Genomic DNA, 26,507 nt, shown 5'->3' with positions numbered 1-26,507 from the left:
TTATCACATTCCTAGCCTCAACTCCCTCAACCTTTTTTAATCAACATGTATTACACCAAGAACCCTAAACATTACAATTAGTCACTACTGTATAGGAAATCCAAGATAATTACCGGCTGATTTATAGCTCTGCAATTTGCTTTAATGCACAGCTGAGGAGTAAAGTTTCGCGTATAATAATAAAAAGGCCGATTACACATATACTGTAGCCTATATATAAGGTAACAGTCGGCAGCAGTTTTATAAATCGAATACCATACTGTAGGAGGCACTGAACATTCTCCAAGGTTAACTGTAGATCAAAAATCATAATAGAAATGCAAATAGATTACACACTACCATTGGGTGGCAAGATAATATATAAATTATGCATAATAATTATGAGAAGATGTTCGTAAACAGTATAGCAGTAAGGTTATTCCCTTTTCAAACTACCTCCTGACAACCTTGTTTGATAACATTTTTTCTGCAGCTACAAGGGACGTTTAATCAGTCAGGTTATACAATATTTAAAAAAATTACTGTCTGTGGCCCGGGGACTATTGATTTCATTGTGTCACCTGAGGAATTCTGACTGACAAAGAAAGACCGCGGCTCACGAACCTATTTAATTATGGAGGTGCTTACGCTAGCCTGAACTGACAGGACTGGTTGAGAAGGACTGTAGCTATGCAACTTGGCAAAGCAGGCTTCTCCAAATAAAGCAATGGGAGGTTTGGATACTGACACCCTCTCCTTCACTATAAATACTTTCTCAACAAAGAGGACAAGCTTTGGATGCCGGAGCTCTGAACCAGTGACTATTGAGGCACGCAAAGGGGTCAATTTGTATTCACAAATTGATAACCATGCCGCGAGTGGATGCAGACCTCAAACTGGACTTTAAAGATGTGCTACTTAAACCTAAACGAAGTAGTCTTAAAAGCAGATCTGAGGTGAGTTTCTTTTTGGCAAAATAGTATACAACATTAAGACAGGTCTATATTTTAAATTATTATTATTATTATTATTATTATTATTATTATTATTATTATTATTATTATTATTATTATTATTGAATAGTATACATATGCCTAATTTTTAAGAAAGAAGCATATATTTTGCTACACTGTTTATTTAGGAATTGACTTTCTGGCAACAGCAAGTCGTATAGTAACATTGTATGTTACTATATGGTTCCTTTAAAACTGTGATATTAAAAAAGAAAGCTAATGCACAGCCTTGGATTTACAGTGTTAATGGATAATTGGTCTGATAACAGGATTAGGAGTTAAACTAAAATTGAAATGTCAATGTGAAATAACTAAAATAAAGCCATGTGGCACAGTGAAAGCTGATAAAAATAGAAATTAAAAGTTACAGACGCTCGAAAGACTCATTGGCTTTGCTGTAGCATTCCACAGCTCAAAGCTGCTTCGTTTAGTATTGTTTTGTATCCGTTTGTTATATGTTGTTTCATGGTTTTGTGTAATTTTGATTAACCGCCTTTTATAATATCTTAACGCTCACCATCACAAGCAACACGTTAACTAGACATATTTCACCCACTTTCTCATGTGCTCAGTAACTTCTTTCTATTATACGGTTATACGTTTTCCTTATAATATGCAATTGTTGTCATGTAAAGGAGATTACATGCTCTTGCTTTAAGAAGAGTGCAGTGCATGACAAATTACATTATGGACACGTACAAATCATCTACAGACTTTTTAGTTTTTGTGATGTACCCCAAGCTGCATTTTTATAAACATAAACAGTAGTGTACAGGGGTAGAGAACACCACGCCCTCTTGCTGCATGATGATGTCACTGGGCTAGCAGTGATGCCAGCATCATTTCAACAACTGGGGCCAGTTGCTTAGTGGATTACACTAGTCTAAGGAGCTATACTGGTCTTAAAATGGTTAAATCAGTCTAATACAAGCTGGTGTTTATTTCCATGTAAGAGAAACAGAAGAACTAAAAAAAAAAAAAAAAAAAAAAAAAAAAAAAAAAAAAAAAGAAATTTAACACACGTTTAGTCGAATAGATTGTTGCTGCACTTAATTTATAATAAAATACCCACGTAGTCTACTCCTATGAATATATCTACATTTAAATTGTTACACTGTTCTATAAAGTGCAGTGTCTAGTATGTTAAATATTTGTAAAATTTAAATTATACATTGCATTTAACTAGGCAAAGTTGATTTAGCACCAATCTACAAGAAACTTGTATGTTACCCTCCCAGCCTCCTGTATATTTCACAAATACTGTACATTTCACTCTAACCTTGTGCTTGTTATGGGATTACGAGGACCCCCTGTACGTGCCTGCACTGTTTTATTTATTTATTTTTTTAACAGATATTTAAATACTGCTTTTGGGGTTTATATGAATGCTGATACTGATACTGACAATAACAAGAACAACAATATACATGGTTTATATAACCAGATGCCTTGATTAAATTCGTTTTGCCATATAACCTCTTTTCTGAAAATGTCCACCATTCAGCTTTTTTTGGACTAAATTTCCTTAAACTAGTCTGTCTTGTGCAAGTCTGACTGAACATTGGCCAGTCTAAGCCATTTGTATCTTTATGCAAGCACCCCCAGGTTCACTGTTCTGTGATGGGATTCTGTTTCATTAGACCAGGGGTTCAGTGTTCTGTGATGGGATTCTGTTCCATTAGACCAGAGGTTTAGTGTTCTGTGATGGGATTCTGTTCCATTAGACCAGGGGTTCTCACATTCCTTTTGGCCACAGGTCCATTTGTGTATTTCTCACAAGGACGTGATCATCTCTCTCTTTTGGCATTTAAGTAACTACTTCCAAGATGTGAAATAAAAGGACATTAAAATACATATATATGAAATAGCACATAAGCAGAGATTGAGAACACAGAGTAGTAGATTGTGTTGGACAGTTCCCATACCATCAGTGCTACAGTATTACATAAAACGTCAACTGCCATCTCTGGCACAACAATCTGGTCTTGCAGCCATATTTGCCCATGGACACATCTTTGGGACCACTGTTTTAGACAGTTATATAGACAAATCCATGTGTTCATTGCTGAGCAAAGACAAATCTAAATTATCTGTTTCTCCGAGGGATATAGATACGTTATCTCATATAAACCTGTTATCAGGGGTCATTCAAATCTCAACACACAAGTGTCTAGCCAAAACAAACAGCTCTCAGGTAGTGGTATTAGTATTTGTTTTGTTACCAAACTTTGGAGGAAAGAGTTAATTATTGAAGCTAAGTGCATGACCTGCAAAAAAGAAAATACCAAATAAAAAACGTAATATAGTGCTTAATGCAAAAGTAAATGTGAATTCTAACTGCTAGCTTCACACACCCATAAGTTAACATTAACAATTCCTTTTCAATGCAACAATGTCCTCTTTCAATATTTATTTTAATAGTATACTAGCGTATGCAGACTTGATGTATTGTAAACCAAACCCAAGATAAGAACTTTTTCAATAGTCAAGCATTCTCAATCAATATTTCTTTTGAAAAAATTTTAAAATGTATAGTAAGCACTCAGCCCCTATGAAATCTGTCATTCCTGCAAGACGGCCCATGCAATGAAAAAAATGGATCCAATTAATACTGCAGAAATTGATGGCACATGTTTTCTGATCTCCCTGTGCTGTTCCTTCTTGTTTTATCTGCAGCCTGCCGACAGGAATTTCATAAGCAGTTGCTTCAGGAGCTCTGCTTGATTCTACAGCCCTGTCTAAACCTCTGGACAGAAAAACAATGAGAACATCTTGTCGTTGTTCATGATAAATAGTTTTTGTGGTGTTTTGGCTCCATTGTAAAAATTTTGCCAGTGAATAAGGTATTCTAAAAACTTGGGAAACCATCCTACTATACAAAAAAAAAAAAAAAAAAACAGGCAAAAAGAAAAGGAGTTCTGGACTCGCTGTAACCAAATACATCTTTCAAAATATTTTACACACTGAGGCGCACCCTCCAAAATAATAACACAGTCATCATACAAAAAATAATTAAACAATACTGCTTATATATTGAAATGAGAGAGATGCATATGCTACAAAATATGAAACTAGTTCAAGCAGAGTCCCAACAAAACACAGGGTGTAAAAAAATCTCCAAGGAAACTATGGCCAGATCTTACAGGTCAATTAAATCTTGGGGAAACTGGAAACCGTTTCCACAGTAACATGTATTTGTATTCCACATGACCTTGCTGAAAGTTCCATCCAAAACAAAACTGTTAATCCACTGGTGGTTTTAATTATTTATTCACACAATGGTCACAGTACCATTGCTTTCCAATAAAGTACCACCTCACATTAAACTGCAAAGTCCCCTATTTGTAAAACTCATTTTAGAATATAAAGAGGTACTTTAAGAGTAGGTTTAGAACATATTGTCAGAAACAAACAAGAACATGACACCTTTGTTCCAGATTCATTCACACAGTTACATTTAAACACCTGTGGGCAGCCTTAATTGAAATAACCATCAATAAATTAGAGAACTGTCACACTAAAGCAACATGTTTGTGTGGAAATGATTAATTAAAAGCTCTGACTTGACACGTCATAAATAAATAAACTTTATTTGTCTGTGTATCCATGGCTACGCCACCCATTGGAAAATTTGTACACACTTCTTGTCTGTGAGGGGTTGGACATTAATGACTTTTTGGTTACAGTAGAACCTCAAAGTTACAACCCCCTCATCTACAAACTGACCATGCAACAGAACCACACCACTTGCAACTGGAAACAGAGCTCCTGGTGTGTTTCCATCACTTACTGTTACTGATTTTCACACAAGTTCCTGAAACAATTCATAGAGCTTTGCTGGGAATCATCCTTAGAAGGTCTTGCATACACTATGTGTCTCACAGCTATAGAAAATCACACAAACCACAAATCTGGGACCCCATAAAACCTATGGGGTTTAATCCAGGGTAGTCCTTGGATGTGTGCTGCATTTCCATTTTAAATCCTTTAAAATCTGACATCAGATCTATGCCAGGTCACATCACGATGGATCACCCCTGGTTTCACAGATGGCAGGTTCCTAATAGATTGTAACGCTCATGATTCTGGCGCCACACCAAAACACGCTTCTTTTATTTAAAGATGGCAAAGAGGGAGCCATTTCTAGATGCCTATGGTTCACGACAAGTTTTCCTTTCTTAATGTTTGTCAAATATGAGTCTCATCCATGGTCGTAACTAGGTATGATGTTGAGGACATCCCGTTTACATATGTGTGGAAAATCTCAATTGCCATCACCATCACCCCCCCCCCCAAAGAATGTTGGCGTCAAAAGCGAAACTCCCTTGCTACGCCAGTGATTAAGCTTTTAACCAAGTTTGACCTTGTATAACATATAGCTTCACCATCCCCCCCCCCCCCCCCCCCCCCACCGAAGTTAAATCCTTGCTACGCCAGTGTTATTAAGCTTGAAACCAGAGTTTGACCTTGGTAGAATGTCAGCTCTGGTTACAACGCTGGTCTTGTCCACACAATGACTGGGCTGTGTCAGCTATTGCTGCTCATTTATACCTGCTACTGTCAGTAATTTGTAAATCATCAGCCCCTGACTTGGTTCAATCTATTGCAATCTTGTTCAGTCTGCCTGGTGGTGGACCCTCAAACCAAGTGGGTTTGTTTTATAGTTGCAGGTTATTTGTGGTTTCATGTTGCATAATCATCAATAAAACAATATTGGATTATACAGTAAAACAATATTGGAAAATATGGTAAGAACAGCATACTTAAATGTCAAAATTGATCTTTTTATTGTCGCTCACAATGCATTATTTGTTCTCTCTCTTAGTTGTAAACACCATAGACCAGTCTTACACTTCAAGTCCTCATGTATACAAATATGCTCAAAACTACATTTGAATATTATTTATAAAACTTACACAATGCAGTCTTGCAGGCCTTTTTTCATTTTGTGTAGCTTTTTCATTGCGTCCATTATTAAGTATACACTGTTGTCATTAAGCTATTTTATTACAAGAACTTACTTCGCTAACTGAATCAACAACTGAGTAAACTTTTAATTAAATGTGCAACAGACTTTGGAAGAAAAGATCAACAGGATTTGTAGGCTATATTACCACATGGTTGAGTAATGTCCCATCTGTAGTGTTCAGTAAAGCGTGGGCATTCTGTGTTTTATAAGAAATAAAGCATGAAAAGACACTACCCCTGAGCAAAAGGGCATTACAAGATACCACTTGTGACAAAGCATGTACAAGTCAAGCTCCGGCTTGCGTTAGGCTTAATGAATCATATTCATATCTTTGATGAATCTGTCTCTCGATAAATCCCAGTCACACTGGTGTTGTGTAACTTTGTTCGGCTGGCGTATTTTCAAGTGAAATTGTTGTTTTCTGGATGTCATCCGATTTCTAATTTCCCCAAATATATAAATTAGGATTTAGGACTTGAAAATGACCTAAGAAATTGAAGTTATAAACCTGGCAGATTCCTTCAACAGATTGCTTTAATAATAGTTGCATTGAATAAACATACTGTTTACAGTATTTGTAGAGTCTTAAGATGTGAATGTACTTTATCCCAATACTATGTCTCAATAAGAATTGTATTAACAAATATATATATATTCATCTTAAATATGATGATTTTACAAAATGTTCAATATATCTTTATCAGAACAGATGTTTAAAGTTACATCCCTTAGAAAAGCCTGTAATAGTATTCTGATAATAAACAATCAATGAGCAATTAGCCCAGCCTTTATTGTTGCACATTTCCCAACCAGATACATCATTTTTATTATTCTACAATAAACAACAAAAAATGTTTAAATAAATAATCATCTGACTTTCCAAAACAGATCCCAATGATGCTAGTTACTTTATTACGGATCTGACCGTTCAAAAATGAAGGTATTTGGGATTTGGTGCCTCCAATCATTTCTATCAAACTTGGTAGGACTTTCAAAATGTGATACGGTTTACTACTGAAAGATCCAAACCCGCATATTTCTGTGCATTCTTTGAAGTGTTACACGTTAATAGATTGTATTTATTTCTACAGATAGATTGAGAGATGTATCTGTGCCTTGTGTTGTCTTTAGTCAATGACGTCCTTTGCACAATACTTAGTGTTAGCCACCCTTTCTTCAGTAATATCAGTGACAGGTCTGAAGTTTTACAGTGTGTGCAAGATTTGGTTTATACTGCTGCTATACTGACAGGTTTTTCTCCACAGGTGGCTCTGCAGAGGACCTTCACATTCCGCAACTCCAAGCAGACTTACACTGGAATCCCTATTATTGCAGCAAACATGGACACAACTGGGACCTTTGAAATGGCACAGGTTTTAACTAAAGTAGGTGCTGCCCACTTTCTGTGTGCCTTCATGCCTACAGAAACACTGAAATAATCTGCCAGCTTGAAACCATTTATTTGACATTTTAAATGTATTAAGTTATAAAAGGCAAAGTGACAGTAAATAATAAACAACAAAAAGCTTAACACTAAGCAGTTAACTTATTGATATGGTTTCCCTGAAATCATAAACTTGCTTTTTGGGAATCGTCTCACACTATATTTTGTTTTGTTGTTTTAATGTTAGGAACCCCAGTTGCTCATTCAGTAAACAGTGCACTGGAGTGCAGGGTGAGTCACTCTATTAGGAGCGCCCTGGTTTGAAATTCTGGTCTTTTTGTTGCCGATCTTGGCTGGGGGCTTGGATTATGTTAACTTGTTTTCACTGTATACTGTAGCTATACAGACCAACAAAAGATAATCCGTACTGATTATTAACACCTCACCAATTGTTTCCATGCAGCATACACTGTTCATTGCTGTGCAGAAACACTACTCAGTGGAAGAGTGGAAAAAGTTTGCAGTCAACTTCCCAGAGTGTTTAGAGGTATGTACAAAATCCTCAATATTAATTCAAATGAAGATAAATGATTGGCTAATGTTAGCCCCCTAGTTTTTACTGTATAGTAATATGAATATATTCCTCCCAGTCAATGCTGTCACCATTATACATTTACAAGGCCTGATTCCAAAACAAATTTGAATTTAAAATCAATCAGTACTCATAGTGGTGCACTGGCTATGATAACATAAAGTGTAAATAAAAAAAGTTGCCATGGGCGCGGCTAATGTACAGTATACAATGCATAATACAAACCAGTATTTTGTGAAAGGTTAATTACAGTAGTCAATGTACTGTATCAAATTTCTACCAGCATGGTTAAAGGTAGCTTTCTTTCACTTGCTGATTGTCTTTTATAGTGCTAAACAAGCAATATGATCAGTTCCCCTTTTCTTTTACTGAACATCATTTGGTGATTTGCATTTTATACTTTAATTTGCAACATGCAGGTATTTTAAAAACAACTCAACAGATGAAAAGTTGTTGCTGCTTCTTGGTATCTAATCACTTCACATGTTGTAGTTTGGACTCATTCCAATAGCCTAACTGCAGTCAGACCAGGTGACCTACAGAAAAAGTACCAGGATGCAGCAGTTTATCGAAAGACTTATGTCTGAAAATATTACTTGTCCATAATTAATGTAAAAAAAACCTAAATAACAAAAAAAGTGAAGAACCAAAGACATTAAGAGTGTTAAAAAAGCTAATGGATTTGGATTCAAAAGCACTCCTTTAAGTTCTGCCCCTTTCTCCTCTAGCACATGGCTGCAAGCTCAGGCAGTGGGAAGGCCGACTTGGAAAAGCTGTGCAGTATCCTGGAGGCGGTCCCACAAATAAAGTACATCTGTCTCGATGTTGCTAACGGTTACTCTGAGCACTTTGTGGAATTTGTGAAAACTGTCCGAGGCAAATTCCCCACTCACACCATCATGGTAGGCTCTAGAAATGGGTAATATGAAGTAATATTTAATATTTTGAGTCTGTGTTCATTAAACTGTTCTAGATTGTTGTTATAGCCCTTATAAAACTTTTCTGTAGTAAAAATGTAATAAAGCACAGTGAAAGTGTAGTAAAGCCCAGCTCAGTATTGTAAAGAATAGTAAGGTATGGTAAAGGATATTGTAACCGTGGGAATAGCATGGTGAAATGCCAAAATACCATGGTAAACTTGTATTTGTTTTTTTGTGATCAAATTTTTATTAAGAAAGAAATGATCAAAACAATAGAACAGTTAGCAATCACATATTTACCCCGAACCCCCTCCCTATCCCACTCCCCTCCCTGTCCCAGCCTCCCCTCCCCAGGTGGCAACCTCTCTCCCACTCCATCCCCCAAAGGACCCTGAAATCATCATCTCAGTCAGTGATAACTGGGGACGGGCTTATCAACGAGTTAATGGTGTCTGCTGTGGTAAACCTGTACAGTTCCCTCCCTGGCCCCATGAACTCAAGCAATGGAAAGTTCCATAGAGATAATGTCAAGAAAAGTAAGGGTCCACTGACATCAAGGCAGAGAACGCAGAGGCTGTCAGCGCAGAGCAATCATCCTTTTAGCAGCAGTAAGACCAGATAACCAAATCCGCTTCTACTGTAGAGACAGATCAAGTGATGTGTCATCATTTAACAAAAGGACTATAGGGGAACAAGGAATATTCTTTCTGAGAATAATGGACAAAGTTGAACAAACCCGACCCCAGAATATCCGGACATTTCTAGATCATATGAAAAAAAGGTGCTCATGGCTCCCTGAAGGATTGGCATATAAAACTTTGATAAACCCTGTCCCCAATCCCATGTGATCTAAAACCGACCAAATATAGTCCCATTCCAGGCGATCAAAAGCCTATTCAGCATCTAGTGAGTGGACAGCACACAGGGCTTCACTGTCCATGGCTGTATGGATAATAAGAAGGAGACGATGAACATTATCTGCCGTCAACACGGTAAACCTTTATAAGGGAGTAGGCATTTTTGTGAAATTAATATCAAAGTTTGTTACATTCATAAAACAGCCTTTAATGTGTTGAAGTTTTGTGAATAGGGCCCAATGTGTTATTTCATAAGCCTTTTACTACCGTTTTTCCACAGCTTGCTTTTTTGCCTTTCAGTTCTTGTTCTTTTTATTCTGCGTATTTTGCAGTTTAACTTGTGTAATAAAATCTAAAGGCTCATCTTATAACTACGGTGTCAACACAACCAATTTTTTTCTAAACAGCAATCTCAATACAGTACCGCTATCTGAAAATTTAAAAGCACCTGTTTTACACACCTATTTCCATTGTAGTTTTTTTTTTTTCTGCTGGATTAGACAAAGTCAGATAAAGGTTGGGTAAGTAGTTAAACAAATTCCAGATCTGGATTTAAATAAGTGGGGTACATTCACAGCATATCCTTATTAGTAAAAAAACCAGAACAAACAAACAAACAAAAAAAAATATCTTTTTTTTTTTTTTTTTTTTTTTAAATTCAGGCTGGTAATGTGGTGACAGGAGAGATGGTCGAGGAGCTTATTCTTTCTGGAGCTGACATTATTAAAGTGGGCATTGGACCAGGTACAACAGAACTGTTTAAATAAATTAACCATTCAACCCATTTATGGCTTCAACTGCTGTTTTGTGTGTTTTGTTGCAAATGTCTTTTTAATCAAAATGTTTTGAAATGTTATACACAACTTATTGAATGTATAACCCCATCTTCAATGTTATTTTGCTCAATTGTTCTGCGTTCCCCCCCCCCCCCCCCAGGCTCGGTCTGCACCACTCGCATAAAGACAGGGGTGGGATACCCCCAGCTGAGTGCTGTGATGGAGTGCTCTGACTCTGCACATGGGCTGAAGGGACACATCATCTCTGTAAGTGCATCACTCTGTGTAAGACAAAAATCAACAGGAAGCCAAACTGGTATTTTTTCAACATGCTAAATTTGATAATAGAATTAATCAAAACCCATTTTTGAAGAATCCCACTCCACAAGGTGTATTGTTTTTTTTTTAATACTTAATGTCTAATAGAAGTGTTAGTAAGGCATTGTGGATCATTTTGTAAATGTAGTAACAACATTTGCAAATGCTTTTCAAATACTTCAAATGTAATCATATGACCTTGACCTCCAGCTGCTGGTGCAATGCAGTATAACAAGGTGTTTTGGTACAGAACAAGAGTTTACAATTCAAAGTGGTAAGTGCAGCATTGTGATGCAGTGTTCTTTTCTTTAGTAAAAAATACTACATAGAACAAACATGGTGTTTCTTAAGTCCTCCAGAGGTAGAGTTGCAGGGAGACATGCAAACGGTTACACTCTGGTGTTCCAGAGTTATATTGAGTCTGCAGGTGTGCTTAAACTTCTGAGTTTTTAAAAGTCACCAGGATGTGATGACCACAGCAGAAATTGATACACAGTAAAATGAAAAATGTTTTTGTAATGATTATTTCCTACCGGGGCTTGCTATTGTTTTATTTTTTTTTTCTTATATTTTTGTTGATTTATTTACTATTTTTCTCAGCATAACATATGCTGGTTTGTCGTACATTAGAGCAATGTTAACTACGTCACAAACCCCAGTTGCTTTGGGGTTATTAATGTCATTTTCTTACCTACTGTTCAGATTGAATAACCAGCATAGCAGTAAAGGGAGTTATTAATCACTTATCATATTTCATTTGCAGGTATACACTTAGGTAAATACTCGTCAGGGTTATGAAGCCGCTAGTTGAAACTTTTGACTATTGAAGTTTTTTACAAGTTTTACCTTGCAATTCATGATTGAGTATTTGGAGCAGTAACCTAAAATGATGAAGCAGAGTGCAACACTAAATGTGACCCCAAATAAACTACAAAATGACGGCGATATTGTGATAGTTCCACTGTATTTTATTATTACTGTCTTCCACCCATTTAATAATTGGGAAATGATATAGGGGGTTAGCAACTTCAAAAATACCCATTTTAAATGCAATGTTTTAAAAAGGGTTGCATACATGTTATTAACAAATGAAATACAATCTGATCCTATTGCCAGTGAAGCAACAATAAGTAAATTCCAGCCTTTCAGTGCCACTTATTGTATTGCAAAATGTTACAAAACGGGTATTAATGGATTTAGAGCATTTTAGATGCTTTTTATCTAAATAAAACACTTGGCTAAAAAGGAGATTACTCCTCTTATAGTAACAGCTGTTTACAGTGGCATAATAGCCGCTATCATTGCATTTTACTTTGAAGAGGTGGCAGAATTGAATATCGAAGGTTGACTCATTGTCTGTCAAAGGCATCACTACTGGTTGCTGGCTGGAAAGGTCACAATTGACCCATAAGTGCTGAATTTTAAAACAAATATAAACGTATATACAAAACACAGTATTATAGTGAAAAAGATGTCAAATGAAGAAGTCAGCAAATGATGTGTGCCTAGAAATAAAAGTGCATGTTATTACATTCTGCTCTTGTCCTAGCATGTGCTCATGGCTTGTTGCTAGGCGGTGCTCTAAAAGCATTCTTGCTCTGTGCCAGCTATGAAAAGGGTAATGCCTTTGTGATCTCTCCTGTTCAAACAGTCTTTGCAATATAATTACCTTTACTTAATTTAAAGGGAAAAGGGTAAATATTTAATGTGCTAGGCCACTGTAACCAAAGATTGTATACTGAAGAGAGGCCCTTGGAAAAATAAAACCCTTTATAATCAGTAGTCATTCATCTTTGATAATGTTAAATCAGATACTTTTGTACCTATAAAACATTCCAAATATTTTTGTACAGTATGTTTGTGAAAGCTTCGTGAGCCCTCCACACACAGTGCATATTTTCTTTCTTTTTCTAGGGGCACTAGGGTAAGTGGGTTCAAGCAGTGAAAGATTGAAACTAGGCATGGCCTAAATTGACTCAAGAGTTTTGGTCAGAATGCCCTTTTAATTGCACTGCTACTACTTGTAATAATAATATAGAACTGGTACCCACTGTAAAGCAAGGTTCTTCAGACTAGCAAGAAATTGCAGTGCTTGGCCTAGAGATGGCAGCGTTGTAACAAGCTTTTCAGAAGAGTTAAAAGGCCTCTGCTATGTTGTTCAGTTTTAAACTAAAATATAATTTCTCTTTGTCTGTTTACTAAATGTACAGCCTTCTGCATACTCTCACTTGTATTACTTTACATTTTGCAATGGTATTTTTTTTAAAATGTATTATTTAGTGGTCGCCAATTACTTTTATTATTTTCTCCCCAATTTAGTAATGTCCAAATATTTTTAGGCTCAGCTCACTGGTACCACCCCTGCGCTGACTCGGAAGCAGTGAAAGTGAACACACGCTGTCCTCTGAAATGACTGCTTCTTTTCACACTGCAGACTCACCATGCAGCCACCTTAGAGCTACAGCGTTGGAGGACAATGCAGCTCTGGGCAGCTTACAGGCAGGCCCACAGGTGCCTGGCCAGACCACAGGGATCACTGGTGTGTTTTGAGCTGAGGACATCCTGGCTAACATAGCCCTCCCTCCCCCTTGGTGGTGTTTGGCTAATTGAGCGCCACCCTCTGGGAGCTCCCATCCTCTGTCTGCAAGAGAATAGCCTGGACTCGAACCGATGACATCTAGACTATAGGGCGCGTCCTGCACTCCATGTAGAGCGTCTTTATTGGATGCGCCACTTGGGTTCCCCGCAATGATAGTTTTAACACAAACAGAACATGGCACTGAAACACTCCTACTGCAGCAGGAAGGTGGAGGAGGATGGATTTTTTTTTGGCTATCTGGATGCTGTTTGGAGCAAAAGCTACCTCTGGCAATGTAAACAAACTGGTAGGGCATCAATGTCTGGTTTCTGATGAAGCATAGTGCATAGCACGCTAATGTATGGGAGATTGCAGTCATTATATTCTTGAACATGACTGTGGGACACTGCAGCTGTATATAAAACCCACGTGTAGATTTCTCGTTGAGCTGTTTAACACAAGGTTGACTAGATTTCCCTTTTCCTTTCAAAAAATGTGGCCTACATTTTGAGACAAAAGCGAGAAAGATCAGGGAGGCATTAGATGCTGCTTACATTGATTTTAGACAGAAGAGACTTAAAAATCCAGAATTTGTAACAATATGTAACCATCGCGAACCTGATTGCTCACATTAAAAACCGTTATGCAACACAAAATGCATTTGCACACCAGGTGCTTTTGGTTTAGTCAACGTAATGCTAATGTTATGGGGGGAGGGCATCTGTAATCCAATGGTTTGTAAACATGAATTAAACATGTTATTTTATACTGGACCACTCCTGTAATGGAACTTTTTGGAATATAGCTGTGCACAAGCTGTAAAGATGCTTTCTCAAACTATGTGGTTTGTATAATTGATATAGCCGATGTTAATATAGTGTGGCAGCAAACCTTTGTGGTATGGGGCTTTGAAAGCCCAATGGTATTGTGCAGATTGATAAGAACACAAGGGGCTGAATTACAAGCTCATTTTGTAAATTCAGTTGCATTAATATGTGCTTATTACTTAATCTCTACTTAATAAACAGAAAGACTATTACTGCTGCTACAGTACTTGCTTGAGTAGTAATTAATGAAAGTAACTTAGTTGAACCAAGTACTGTACGTTAACACCTTTTTATATAATACCTGTATTTAAAGGGTTGCAAACATTTAACTGGAGAAAAAGCTAAACAAATATGGAGCATGGTTAAAAATGTAAATAAAATGTTAGTTTCCAGTTAACTATTTGATTCTCAAATTCTGAAATAATTAAGAGAGAATTCATCTATTGGTAGTTTTTATTTAGTTTTACCAAAGATGTATTAATTACATTGGAATTTTTAGGAATAATTCTGGGCTTTTAAATGAAAAACAAAATACCTCATGTAAAGTCTTTATTGGATGGTGGTTTTGTCTTGTATCTGTAAAGTGCTAAAACTATTTTTGTTGTATTTATATATAAAGGATGGGGGTTGCAGCTGCCCAGGTGACGTCGCCAAAGCCTTTGGTAAGTTATTAATATGTGTGTAAAGGAATCAGTTGTGGCATCTCAGTAGTGGGGTGATCTTGGGTGAGAAACGTTGGCAGTCATGCTGGTCATTAGTCATGCATTTTGAATGCTAGTGCTGCTGATTTGATTTGCGTCTGGGCAAGAAAACACGCAACCTGAATGTGGCTGGATAGGTGTAAAAGTTGACTTTGCATAGTAACTCGTTTACAGTACTTTTCCATAATTATCACAGATTTATTATCTTAGTCATACAAGGCTTTGAATGTGATTTTAATACATCACTGTAAACTTTTATAAGGGCTTCTTCTCCACATTTGCTCATGTGCTATCTCATATGTTAGAACCCTCTTAGTATGCTCTTAAATGTATTGTTACAAGGGTAGGCTTTATTTTGCTTTATTTTCAGCTCCAGTTATATGGGGCCATATGGACAAATGCCTTTATACTTTTCAAAAATCATTGTTAGTTGATTCCAGCACAGATAACATAGCAACCTACTGTAGGAACCGTTAATACGCCTTTTACAAAGCCAAAAGGTGCAGCTGTAAGAAATCAGTAAGACCCTTGCAGTGAATATGCTTTACTCAGCTGTTCAAAACATCCTGCCTTGAGTGGACGATGCAATAAAAGAACATAGAAATGACACATAACAGCATATAGATTGAAATATTTGAGTGGGAACAGTTCCCCTTATAAACCACAGTGGAAACTCATCATGTGAAAACAAACCAAATGTCTCCAAGTAACTTTATAAACACCTGTCACAGTGATCGTTTGAGGCCATCTACATATAAATCTACAGAATGTTATCATTGTGTGTTTTTGAACGCAGCAGCTGTCGGGTCAATGCTAATACATACAACCTGTTTCTTTATGTTTGTCTCATAGGTGCAGGAGCTGACTTTGTCATGTTGGGAGGGATGTTTGCCGGTCATGGTCAGTGTGCAGGGGAGGTCATTGAGAAGAATGGCAAAAAGATGAAGCTCTTCTATGGAATGAGCTCCAATACCGCCATGAAGAAATATGTGGGAGGTGTCGCTGAATACAGGTCAGTGATCGCTAGTTTAGGCCTTATTTTCTTAGGTTTCTGGAATTGAAATACTTAAACTGTTAATATTTTATTATGTAAAATACTTCGTCCCTTTCGTTCTATTACTATTATTACTGAATTTATATAAATTTATACTGCCATCTTTCTTCAACATTAGGAACATATAAAGCATTTTATTTACAGTAAAATCAACACATTAACAATTTGAACAAATTTAACATTAACTTCATGTTGTAAAATAGGCCCAGATAAATACGAGGCTACCTGTTGCAGTGCAATTCTCAAGTAGCATAACACTGCAACTCCAACACCAACAACAATACATTTCATTGGAATTTTTGAATTACAGAGAAAAAAACAAAACACACCTAACACATTCAAACTAATACTGCAGCAGAAAACCAGTGAATCACATAAAAGTTCATTCCAGCAAGGACAGTGGCATATGACCCTGCTATCCCTCTTTCAGTATAGGACTACACAATGAAGCCAGTGTCTTTGTACCTTTCTGGCAGTGGTATTGAGAGTTTAGACACTTCTCTCATTAACTTGTGAATTTACACTTGATGGTTCAGAGTGTACATTTATACACAATTACAAACTTAATCGAGGTCTTTAATATATATATATATATATATATATATATATATATATATATATATATATATATATATATATATATCATCATCTTCAGCCTTTTTTAATCCACTGCTGGATGAAGGCCTCCCCAAGATTCTTCCACAAAATCCTGTCTGCTGCATCCCTCATCCCCGTTGCTCCAGCGTGTTTCCTAATTTCATCTTGCCATCTTCCTGAAGGTCTTCTTCTTGGTCGCTTTATATCTCTTTGGATCCAGTCTAGTATCTCCTTGGTCCTGTGATGGTCTGTTCTTCTTGCTACATGTCCGGCCCACTGCCATTTCCGTTTTTTCGCTCTTATAATAACATTGCATACTTTTGTTTTCGCTCTTATCCATTCCTTCCTTTTCCTGTCTCTTCTTGTTATTCCCAGCATGCATCTTTCCATACTCCATTGAGTTGTTTGTAATTTTTGAGTCATTTTTGCATTGAGGGTCCAGGTTTCGTATCCATAAGTTAGCACTGGCAGCACGCATTGGTCGAAGACTTTCCTTTTGAGGCATGAAGGTAGTTCCCTTCAGAACCATGCTTAATCTTCCAAAGGCACTCCAGCCCATTTTTGCTATGCTGTTGATTTCTTGGTTCTCTGTTGCCGAAACTAACTGTCCTACGTATACGTAGTTAATATATATAGGATAATGTTTATAAATATGCCCTTATATAAAAGTACCAATTACTAGTGGTACTTATTGTGAACAAAATATCCATAGAATAGTCCAACCACCCCCCTCAAGATTAAGTGACTCTGTTGTTTTTAAAAAGTATTATTACTAAACCATAGGGAGGAGAACCTCAAAGACTCAGTTGGCTGCTCTATACCCTGTGCATGATGTCAAGGCCCTGTCTGCTTGTCTGAGAAGATAAACAAGACCCATGAATATTCAATATTAAATCCCGTTTTGGAGTCAAGGAAGCCAGTTGTGCTAATTATCTAAGCCTTAGGGTAGCTCATAGTCCTCAACCATCTGTTTTCATTGTCTTCTGCAAGTAATAATGTAATCATGTACATAATTAAAATTATAGTTAGTTTTTCAGTTAATTCATTTAATACCACTGTTTCTCTGTATGCTACTGCTGTGGCTGTAACAGGCCCTAATTTACCTCTTAAAGGAAACAATTTTGTGTAGTTACTGAAGCAGCAGGGAAATTCCCTCAAAGACTGCTGGAGAAAATCTGCAGGACCTTCAATGTTACTTGTGTCGCCAGTGCTATTGCCTGTTAGCTCAGTTTTGGAGCAAACCAACCACAATCTCTCCAGATTTGTCAGGCTCTTTGGGAACTGCAGTGTACAATTATGAACAATTGGCTTAAAAAGGGAGTGAAGTAAATGTTTTGCATTTAGAGGTTGTAGACCATGTTCTAATGATTTCAAGGGGATCTGATGAAGACTAAACTGTGATATCAAGAAATATAGAAATTCCCCTAATACCAGAGTTGTACTGTAAATAAAAATAGCATTGACAGATTGTTTACAGACATACACATATCGTTTTCAGAGCCAGAGCCAGTCCAGAATTCAGCTGTAACTATTGGGGACTTTGAGTGTGTGGGTAGATAAAATTAAAGTTGGAGTCAAGGGGTCTTTTGTGCATTTTCTAATTGATGCATTTTGTATTCTTCTGTGTCTTACGTGCTAGAAAAAAATAAATAAAAATAAGCTGCTATTACTGTACATCTGTTATACTTCAGGCCGTATTGACCCAGTGCAATGTCAAACAAGTTGAAACAGCCTTTCTTTGGATAGCGTTTACTCTTTTATGTTAGGGGATGGTGCAGCAAGCCAGGGCAGGCCCGCCCGCCCAAAGACTGCCTTATTGAAATAGCTGCTGCAAAGGACTATGGGACTGTTGGAGATTTTTGCTGTTAAAGTGCTTTTCTTGTAAACAGTTAAACGGTGCTTGCTGTCTTTTGTTTTGTATGTGTTCCAGTGTCTGTCTGTGTTTTGTTTGTGAGTGTGGTAGATGGTAGTGTGTGTGTGTGTGTGTGTGTGTGTGTGTGTGTGTGTGTGTGTGTGTGTGTGTGTGTGTGTGTGGGCCTGTGCCTGTGTAGTCACCATGTCTGGGTCTTTAAGTCTGTGTAGTGGGTTGAGCGCCCCCAGCCCACTGTGTCAAATCTCTTCTCTCTCCTTTGTGTTGATGTCTACATTTTGGGTTAAGGCCCACTGTAACATTTGGTGCTGGCTTGTAAAGCAAAGCCAACATTTCTACCCAGATATCCCACAATTCCCCTGATAGCAGCTAATATCTTTTTTTTTTTTTGCATCAGTTAACTCTTGTGTCATGATTATCAAAGCAAATCACTCTAGCAATGATGTGGAATATTTTCCACTGTACAATCAAGCCGCGCCAGGTCCGTACGGAACCCTCACGATGCGGTTAAGGGAAGCCTGGGTTGTTTTTCCACTGCAGAGCCGAGCCATGCTATTGACATCACACGCAATGAAAGACAGTTGTTATTAATTGTTATTAATTAACTCAGTTTGCCAAAAGACACGCAAACAAATGGTGCTCAAAAATTAATAGACCAACGGTACAGCTGTATCTTGTATCGTTATATTTTGTTTAATTATATTTAGTAATGTCTTTATAATCAACATAATCCACACATTTTACTGATTATATCGACTTACTAAAGTTCAATTAGTTGTGTTGAATGAGAAAAAAGGTGGTTTTAAAAATATGATTTGCCAGAGATATCTCTTTTAAGGATAGTTGTTGTTTTTTCTAGTTGTTTTTTTGTCTGGGTGATTAAAAAAAAAAAGAAGAAGCTGCGCAAGCACAACCAGAGCCGTACTGTATGCATGGTACAGCTCTACAGTATTTTGTTTGACTATATTTTTGTAAATAAGTTAAGAATGGTTTTATTTTTTCATTTATATTAATATAATAAAGGTCAAGAATGAGAAATTTGGTAGAATTTTGTGTTTCTGAGTGTCAGTTAAGTATACCATACCCACTATTTATGTTCATTTGCTTCAAATCATCAGAAATTCGTGCATAAACTTTCTCATATCTGATGCATGACTGCAGATCTTTCTGTACACTTCTATCTGCCCACAGAGAAACTAGCTAAGCTGTACTTTTCTCTCATCGCTGCACGACATGTTTGTTGTTTTTCTTTCTGGAGTTTTTTGACTAACACAACATAAGAACAAAAATCCTTAATCCTGTCCCCGGCTCGGCTCGGCTCGCAGCTGGATTCAGATGTCTTCTGATGGAGTTTCATGGTTTGGTTCTCGATCGGCTCAACAAATAGCCAGTGGAGAACCACCCATACCTGTACCGTACCGTGCCAGTGGAGAAGGGTTAATAGTGGCTGGAAATATAGCCCTTCAGTTTTTTGTATTCCACAAACAAACAGTCGCCTCTCCTTTGCATCTGTACACTCCAGCTAACAAAAGTAACCCAATGTATGCATGCCTATCAACATAATCAAATTCTTAACACTTTGCACCAAGACCACACCTACCTTCCAAGTTAGTAATTTCCAGTATTATATTTTTGATTCTTGGTGGAACCATTTTGATGACATTGGAATTTGACAGCCTAGCTTGATTTATACATGGAGATGCTGTCCTAAAAAAAAGTGAAAGCATTTTATTTTCTTCTTGAATACAAAGCTACATGGGGTCATATTGACCTGAGAGATTACATTTGTATACAAGATCAGTTCTAAAAAAGAGTGGGGGGGAGGGGTAACATTTAAGGTTAAATTACTAATTTTAATAGAAAGCGTGACAGGCCATTTCTAATCTATAAGCCTGTGACTGTAAACGTAAGCTCTAAATGATTCTCTTATGTGTTATGTTGCGCTCCTGTGTCCAGGGCATCGGAAGGCCGGACGGTAGAAGTTCCTTACAGGGGAGATGTGGAGAACACTATTCGGGACATCCTCGGGGGACTGCGCTCCACCTGCACCTATGTGGGAGCTGCCAAGCTGAAGGAGCTGAGTCAAAGGACTACCTTCATCCGGGTCACACAACAATCCAGTCACATGTTTTCCTAACCTGGGTGTCAGACACAGATTATTTTTGCTGGGGTTTACCCAACAATTTTCTTCTGAGTCTCAGGATGGTTTAGAATTTCCATAAACCTGTGTTTTGATCAGTAGCTGTAGTCGCACAGTTAACAGAAATTCAGCTTTGCATCATTAAAATCAGGTTATTTCTTTATATAATCGGAGAGAATCTCAGACACCTTGCAGGTAGTTTCTTTACCAAAGTTTCGGTGTAAAACACCATTCAGTTTAACAACCTAAGACTGTAAAAGTATGTTTAATAAATAATATTTTTAAACCTTTTAGGTAAGAAGATTATTTAAAATGTCATGCTCATGATACTAGAAATAATGAAACCTTATGAAAGTAAATGCAAGATTGTAGGTTTGTAAAGTGCTATGCCGTTTAAGATTTTTATTTGTGTTTACTGTTTAAACTTTTAAACCTGTTCACATGCATTCAGAAAACAAATATATTTATTTTAAAATGTTTACTTAAAATATATATTATTATTTTTTAAATTCTGCTTCTTCGTTGTGTGACCTTAATCCTGTATTATGTTTGGCTCAGTGAGGAAGCAACAGACTTTCTTTCTTTCTTTTGTACTGTACATCCGGTCTCAGGGACAAAGGGAAATGAGAACTAAGGATTCTTTCATTTACTCTGGTGTTAGGATTTCCATGGCAAATGTAATGGAAAATATGAACTTGCTTGTTTTACACCGTTTGAGACCCAGACAGGTTTTAAAGATAAGAAAGTGGGGAATGCTATTAAAACTAAAATGTCATGCGAATGTGAAATGTGGTTGTTGAGTGCAACTTGAATGCAAATGCCGGTATGTGTAAATTTATTAAAAATAAAAGTTATCTACTAACTTACAAACAGGTGTTCTCTCTGGCTTTTGTTTTTGTGCCAGCTGGTAAACCCCAGGTCAGTCAGAAACAGATTACAAAATCACATTGATTTCATCGCCCTTGTCACTACTCACTGGTGCAGTCTCCTCTGTCATTCAATTTACTTTTCAACACAAATGTTTTTACATTTTATGCTGGGCATTGCATTTGTACTAATATTTATTTAACAGCCCAAGGCCATTGTTACAATGGTAATTGCTTGATACTATCTTAAGAGAAAACATCTAGTTCCAGGTTTTAAGCTAGATTGACATATCATTTTCAACATATTGTTTCCTGTTAAAGCAATTTCAGTTTCAACTAATTTCCATTAGTAACACACTGTTCACTATTGTTTGTCTAGACACTTGTTATCATTTGCAATTCACATCTTGGTTAGGACATTCTTTTGCACTTTAACTTAATTTGGGGTATAATACATGTTTTTAAAAAGTCATAAATCTGTAACTGGCATCTTTCCTTTTTAAAGAGCCCAGGGATAAGATGGGTTTGCAGTCTGAGCTACAGTTGACTGAAGAGTGGACCTTCAAGGGATAAAGCCTATATTGTAGGAAACATGGGAAAGATAGCATGTATATGGCTGTGAGAAACAGTCCTTAATCACATCATCATCAAATGGCAATGCAGTAGTAGTTCATTAATTGACTATGACAGCGCAAGGGCTGCTACAACAGTACACAGTGGTGGAATGGTACTACAGTGGTAACATTGTCATATTTTAACATGGCGTTAATCCATTTTCACACCAGGTTTTAATATGGTAGCAACAGCACACACTCGGGCTAGACTCACATCTGTCTGCCTTCACTGGAATTCAAGGTAGTTTTGAAACGAAAAAGCAAATCAACAAAATAAACCTGTAGTAGTGTATGTGAAGGCAAGCACAGCACAGTGGAACTAGTGTGAACCAGTATCTACACTGCATACCCTTGTTATTCACAGTATAAACGTCTGGGAATGACATTCGCTTTATGGTGTTAACAGTCGTGCAGATCAGATGGAGTATAATGCACTACTACAAGTTATTTACTGTCTTAGTTCCCTATTTTGAAGGCAAGGAGCGATTTATAATTAATAGATGAATATCGATTTACAGCTTCAGAATAAAAGGGTATTGTATGTGAAAACAGTATTAGTGTAATGCCTTATCAGAGCCACTGTGCAATAGCTGTTTTTAATCCACTGTGTGGCAATTGATGGCCATGATGTGGTTTGCTAATGGTTCTTCTAAGGTTCTTCAGGGTAATACTCTGGAGTTATCATGGGATCCCAATGGACAGTAGATCTCAGAGAGAGTGGCTGTTCCCATATCTTGGTGGAACCATTGTTGCCCCTACATCATACAGACCCCGTTGTTAGCAAAATATATCCAAGAAACCTTTAAACATAAGAACATAAGAAATTTACATTTGGCCCATCTTGCTCATTTGGTTGTTAGTAGCTTATTTATCCCAGAATCTCAGCAAGCAGCTTCTTGGAGGATCCCAGTGTGTCAGCTTCAACAACATTACATATGTAAAATTTCAACTAGACAAATGCTTTGGCTACAGTGACTTCAGCAACACTGAGAAATACATTAGCTAGTATCCTAATCTACCTGTGCTGGTGTCTAAATTTCCCATGATACCTTACCTCAGAGTCAAAACTGTTGAATACACTCCACTTCTTACAGGAGCATAGCAAAGCTGAGATACACCAAATATCTGACATTTACCTGAACAGAACAAGTTGGGCTCTCTCAACTTCTCTTCTTCATTAGGTCTTACTACTCTTGTTTTCTTGCTTCAGTACACTATATTTTTATTTGCTATAACTGCTACACCCCCGAAACTTGCCCTATAATTAGCTTAATCATTCAATTGACACAAATTGGTTTGAGCGATGTTAGAATGTAAGTCATCTAAGCCATGTGTAAATTGTATTACATTATTTGTTAAAACTTTCATTTTAAGAATCAAATTTAGTGTATGGAATTACTGACAAAATCGCTGAATTTTTTGTGTTATTTGTATGAACATTTTTAGTAACATGGTACAGTATATACCACTGTGAAACTGTGAACCAACATGTATGTTTTATTTGATGTTCATTTCCTTCACCAGAAGAACACCGATGTACACACTCCCACAGAGCCAATCATTGGCTAACCATAATGGAAGGCATGACATTTTCCAGTGGTTCAGACATATCCCTAAATAAGAGTTTGTTATCTGTGTGCAGAAACAGAGTAGTAGGTGAAAACTAAATCCTTTGTTTTCAGTTGAAGTCACCAGGAATGGAAATTTCCACAACAATGGAAAAGTCCAAAAACATACAAACAAGACAAAAAAAAGCATGGTTTTATACCACATTTGTAATAGTTTACATTTGTTTGTTTAAAGCAGATACAACTCCAAAGGCACAGCTTGCAATTGGCACTGTTATTTTATTAGTACGAGTATACTGAAACAATAGACTTGTACTGGTATACAGACAATTTTTTTTTTTTTTTTTTTTTTTTTTTTTAACACATTTGTTCAAATTGAATCAAATATTGTTTTGTATTCATAATAATGAAATAAATTCTAACTAGAAAACCTGCAAGCACCATCAAAGAAAGGGACCATAAAATCCAATGAACAGACTTGAGTGTATCCTACAAATAGACACACCACGGTTAGAAAATAGAATTTGAATTCTTCCATTTTTGTTTATATTTGTTTTTTAAAAAAAAGCTAGTGCAAGTAAAATATATTACACTGGAATTACAGAGTATGCACGCATATGGAAAAGTTCTCCTTTCACAATAAAGCTCTTAACTATGTCTGTACTCACTTAAAATGGTTTCTTCTACTATCAGTAAGGTGCAAAACATTATTCCCCCTCCCCTGACCCCTCACTACTGCCCAGACCTGCCATTTCCACTGCCATGACTTCACAGCACAGCCTCCAGTTCATTTCTGCAGGAAGACTTCTAACACCTCAACCCTCCCATTACTATAATAAACAACTTTAGGCTGCTGAAGTTTCTTCTTTTCTTCGACTTATAACACCCCCCTCCCCCTGTTATAAAACAGTAACTACTACATATGTATTAACAACATTAAAACATGACTCTTTCCCATCCAAAGGTGCTTAACCACAGAAAAATAAAAGCATTACCCTCAACATTAGTTTTTGTGGGGCGGGATGGTAAATGGCCAGTCTGCATTTCCAAGTAACATGGCTGAAATAGCCTAGTCCTCTTTTGTATTTGCCATTGGTATTCAAACTAATGAAAAAAATTGCCATTGTAAAAATGTACAGTAGTACAGCTCAAAAATCCAGTACCCACATGATTTATTTTATTAGTTGAACGAATTAGTGCTAGAAAATGTATTCTTTTTTTTAAAAGGGGTATTCACTTACCCACAGCGTCAGTGTTAAGGGTTGTACCTGTCATCTATTGACAACAGTGGTATTAGACACTGGTGCCCACTGTGGACTAGTCATACAATGAGACACATTGAGAAGACTGGAACAAGACTTGTTGGCCAGTGTTAGTTTGACAAGCATGTAAAATGCTTTTTGTAACGTGTGGACAGTTCTAAATGCCTTTTATTAAAATATATATGCCGGATTAGATTGTATGTTTTTATGATAGTCAGAAGCAAACTAACATACATTTAGCAAATGTTAACTACCTTTAGAAATGTCACATTTGGAAATACAGCACTGCACTGATTTAATGAAGGTCTGAGATGAGGAGTAACAAAACATCAACAAAACACTGAAAATGGCTTCTGCATTCCAGCAGTTAGATTGGTTGATAAACACATCACTCACAAAACGACTGGTTTAACTGGGTCAAATGCTCTCTGCCAGGGTGCACTGTTTGCCATTTCCAGTATGGATAAGGTTCAAGAATAGCAAAAAAAACTAAACAGAACACTAGTTGTATTCAGGATTAAACATAAGTGTGTAGTTGAGCTTTAAAAAATCTCAGCCAGTCTGCTTTCTGGCGATAGCCATTAATATCACGTTACATGTGTTCAACAAACAGCAATCATTTGACTTGTCTTTGTTTTCTTGTCTTCTTTCCCACAAGGTGTGACATTCAACGTTATTATAAACAAATAAAATACTGAAATACTCGCATTAACATTCAATTTTCTTTTGTGCAATTTAAGGAAAAAAACAAAACAAACATTACCTGTATTCCGCAGTGTGAGTGCTTTTATATATTGTTAAGCCTCTCAATTTAGTTACAACATTGAAAAAGGTTATATGTCTTTATATGATTATAGTGCTACAAAGAAAACAAAAATATCCTATCAGTAAGGTAACAAATTTGAAGCAAGGTTTATTTGAAAAGAAAATTTGCCCAGGAGTAGAGGTGCCCAACTGTTTGAAACTTAAAGGACAGTCGTGGAGGTATCCATAACTCCGGTGGGGGGGTGGGGGGGTGGGGGGTTGACAACTGTGTCAAAGTTTTGGTATTCTGGCCTTTCCCCTTTAGATGTGTGTTATGAAAATATCCAACAGACACAGTACTGCACTGCATTCTGCTGAGCAAAAATTGCTTGCTTCAATTAAAAAGGTGATTCTCTGTGCCTGCCAGTTCAGTTCTACACTTCTAGAGACCTTAACTTTTCAACTTTCTCTCAGAAATATATGCATGTGTGACCTAGGATTGACCAAACTCTGTTAAAAAACAACCCAGTAATAATAAACAGGCTCTGGGCCTTCTAGTTTTTAAAAGTGCTTATAAAGTATTATTAATTCTACCCTAAAAAAGGTTTAAATGTGCATTTTTTAAAGTGGCCCCCACATTCTGAGGTGTCATTATAATAATAATAATCATTATTATTAAGAGTTCAAAAACTATTAATAACAAACAATACTATCCAGACTAATAACATAGTCATGGTGGTGAAAAACCACAACAAAACAACTTTTTTCTGAAGTTTGTTTCCGATGGACTGCGACATAACAGTGATGTACTGTATGTTCTAAAGGATAGTGTGGTCTGGTGTGGAGGGAAGGAAATCAAAGTGAGAACCAGAACCTGG

At 36.9% G+C, this 26,507-nt stretch overlaps 1 protein-coding gene across 1 annotated transcript; it reads left to right on the top strand.

Annotated features, from left to right (window-relative positions):
- Positions 1 to 415: 415 nt before the first annotated feature.
- LOC121314827 (GMP reductase 1-like) lies at positions 416 to 23,979 on the top strand. The gene is made up of 9 exons (XM_041248531.1): positions 416 to 935; positions 7,227 to 7,346; positions 7,809 to 7,892; positions 8,666 to 8,839; positions 10,377 to 10,458; positions 10,651 to 10,757; positions 14,833 to 14,875; positions 15,767 to 15,926; positions 20,392 to 23,979. The coding sequence occupies exons 1-9, from the start codon at positions 849 to 851 to the stop codon at positions 20,570 to 20,572; spliced, it is 1,038 nt and encodes a 345-aa protein (XP_041104465.1). The 5' UTR covers positions 416 to 848; the 3' UTR covers positions 20,573 to 23,979.
- Positions 23,980 to 26,507: the final 2,528 nt, after the last annotated feature.

Source organism: Polyodon spathula, chromosome 4 (genome assembly GCF_017654505.1).
Source record: "Polyodon spathula isolate WHYD16114869_AA chromosome 4, ASM1765450v1, whole genome shotgun sequence".
Lineage (NCBI taxonomy): Eukaryota > Metazoa > Chordata > Actinopteri > Acipenseriformes > Polyodontidae > Polyodon > Polyodon spathula.
This window is presented reverse-complemented; position numbering and strand designations above follow the sequence as displayed.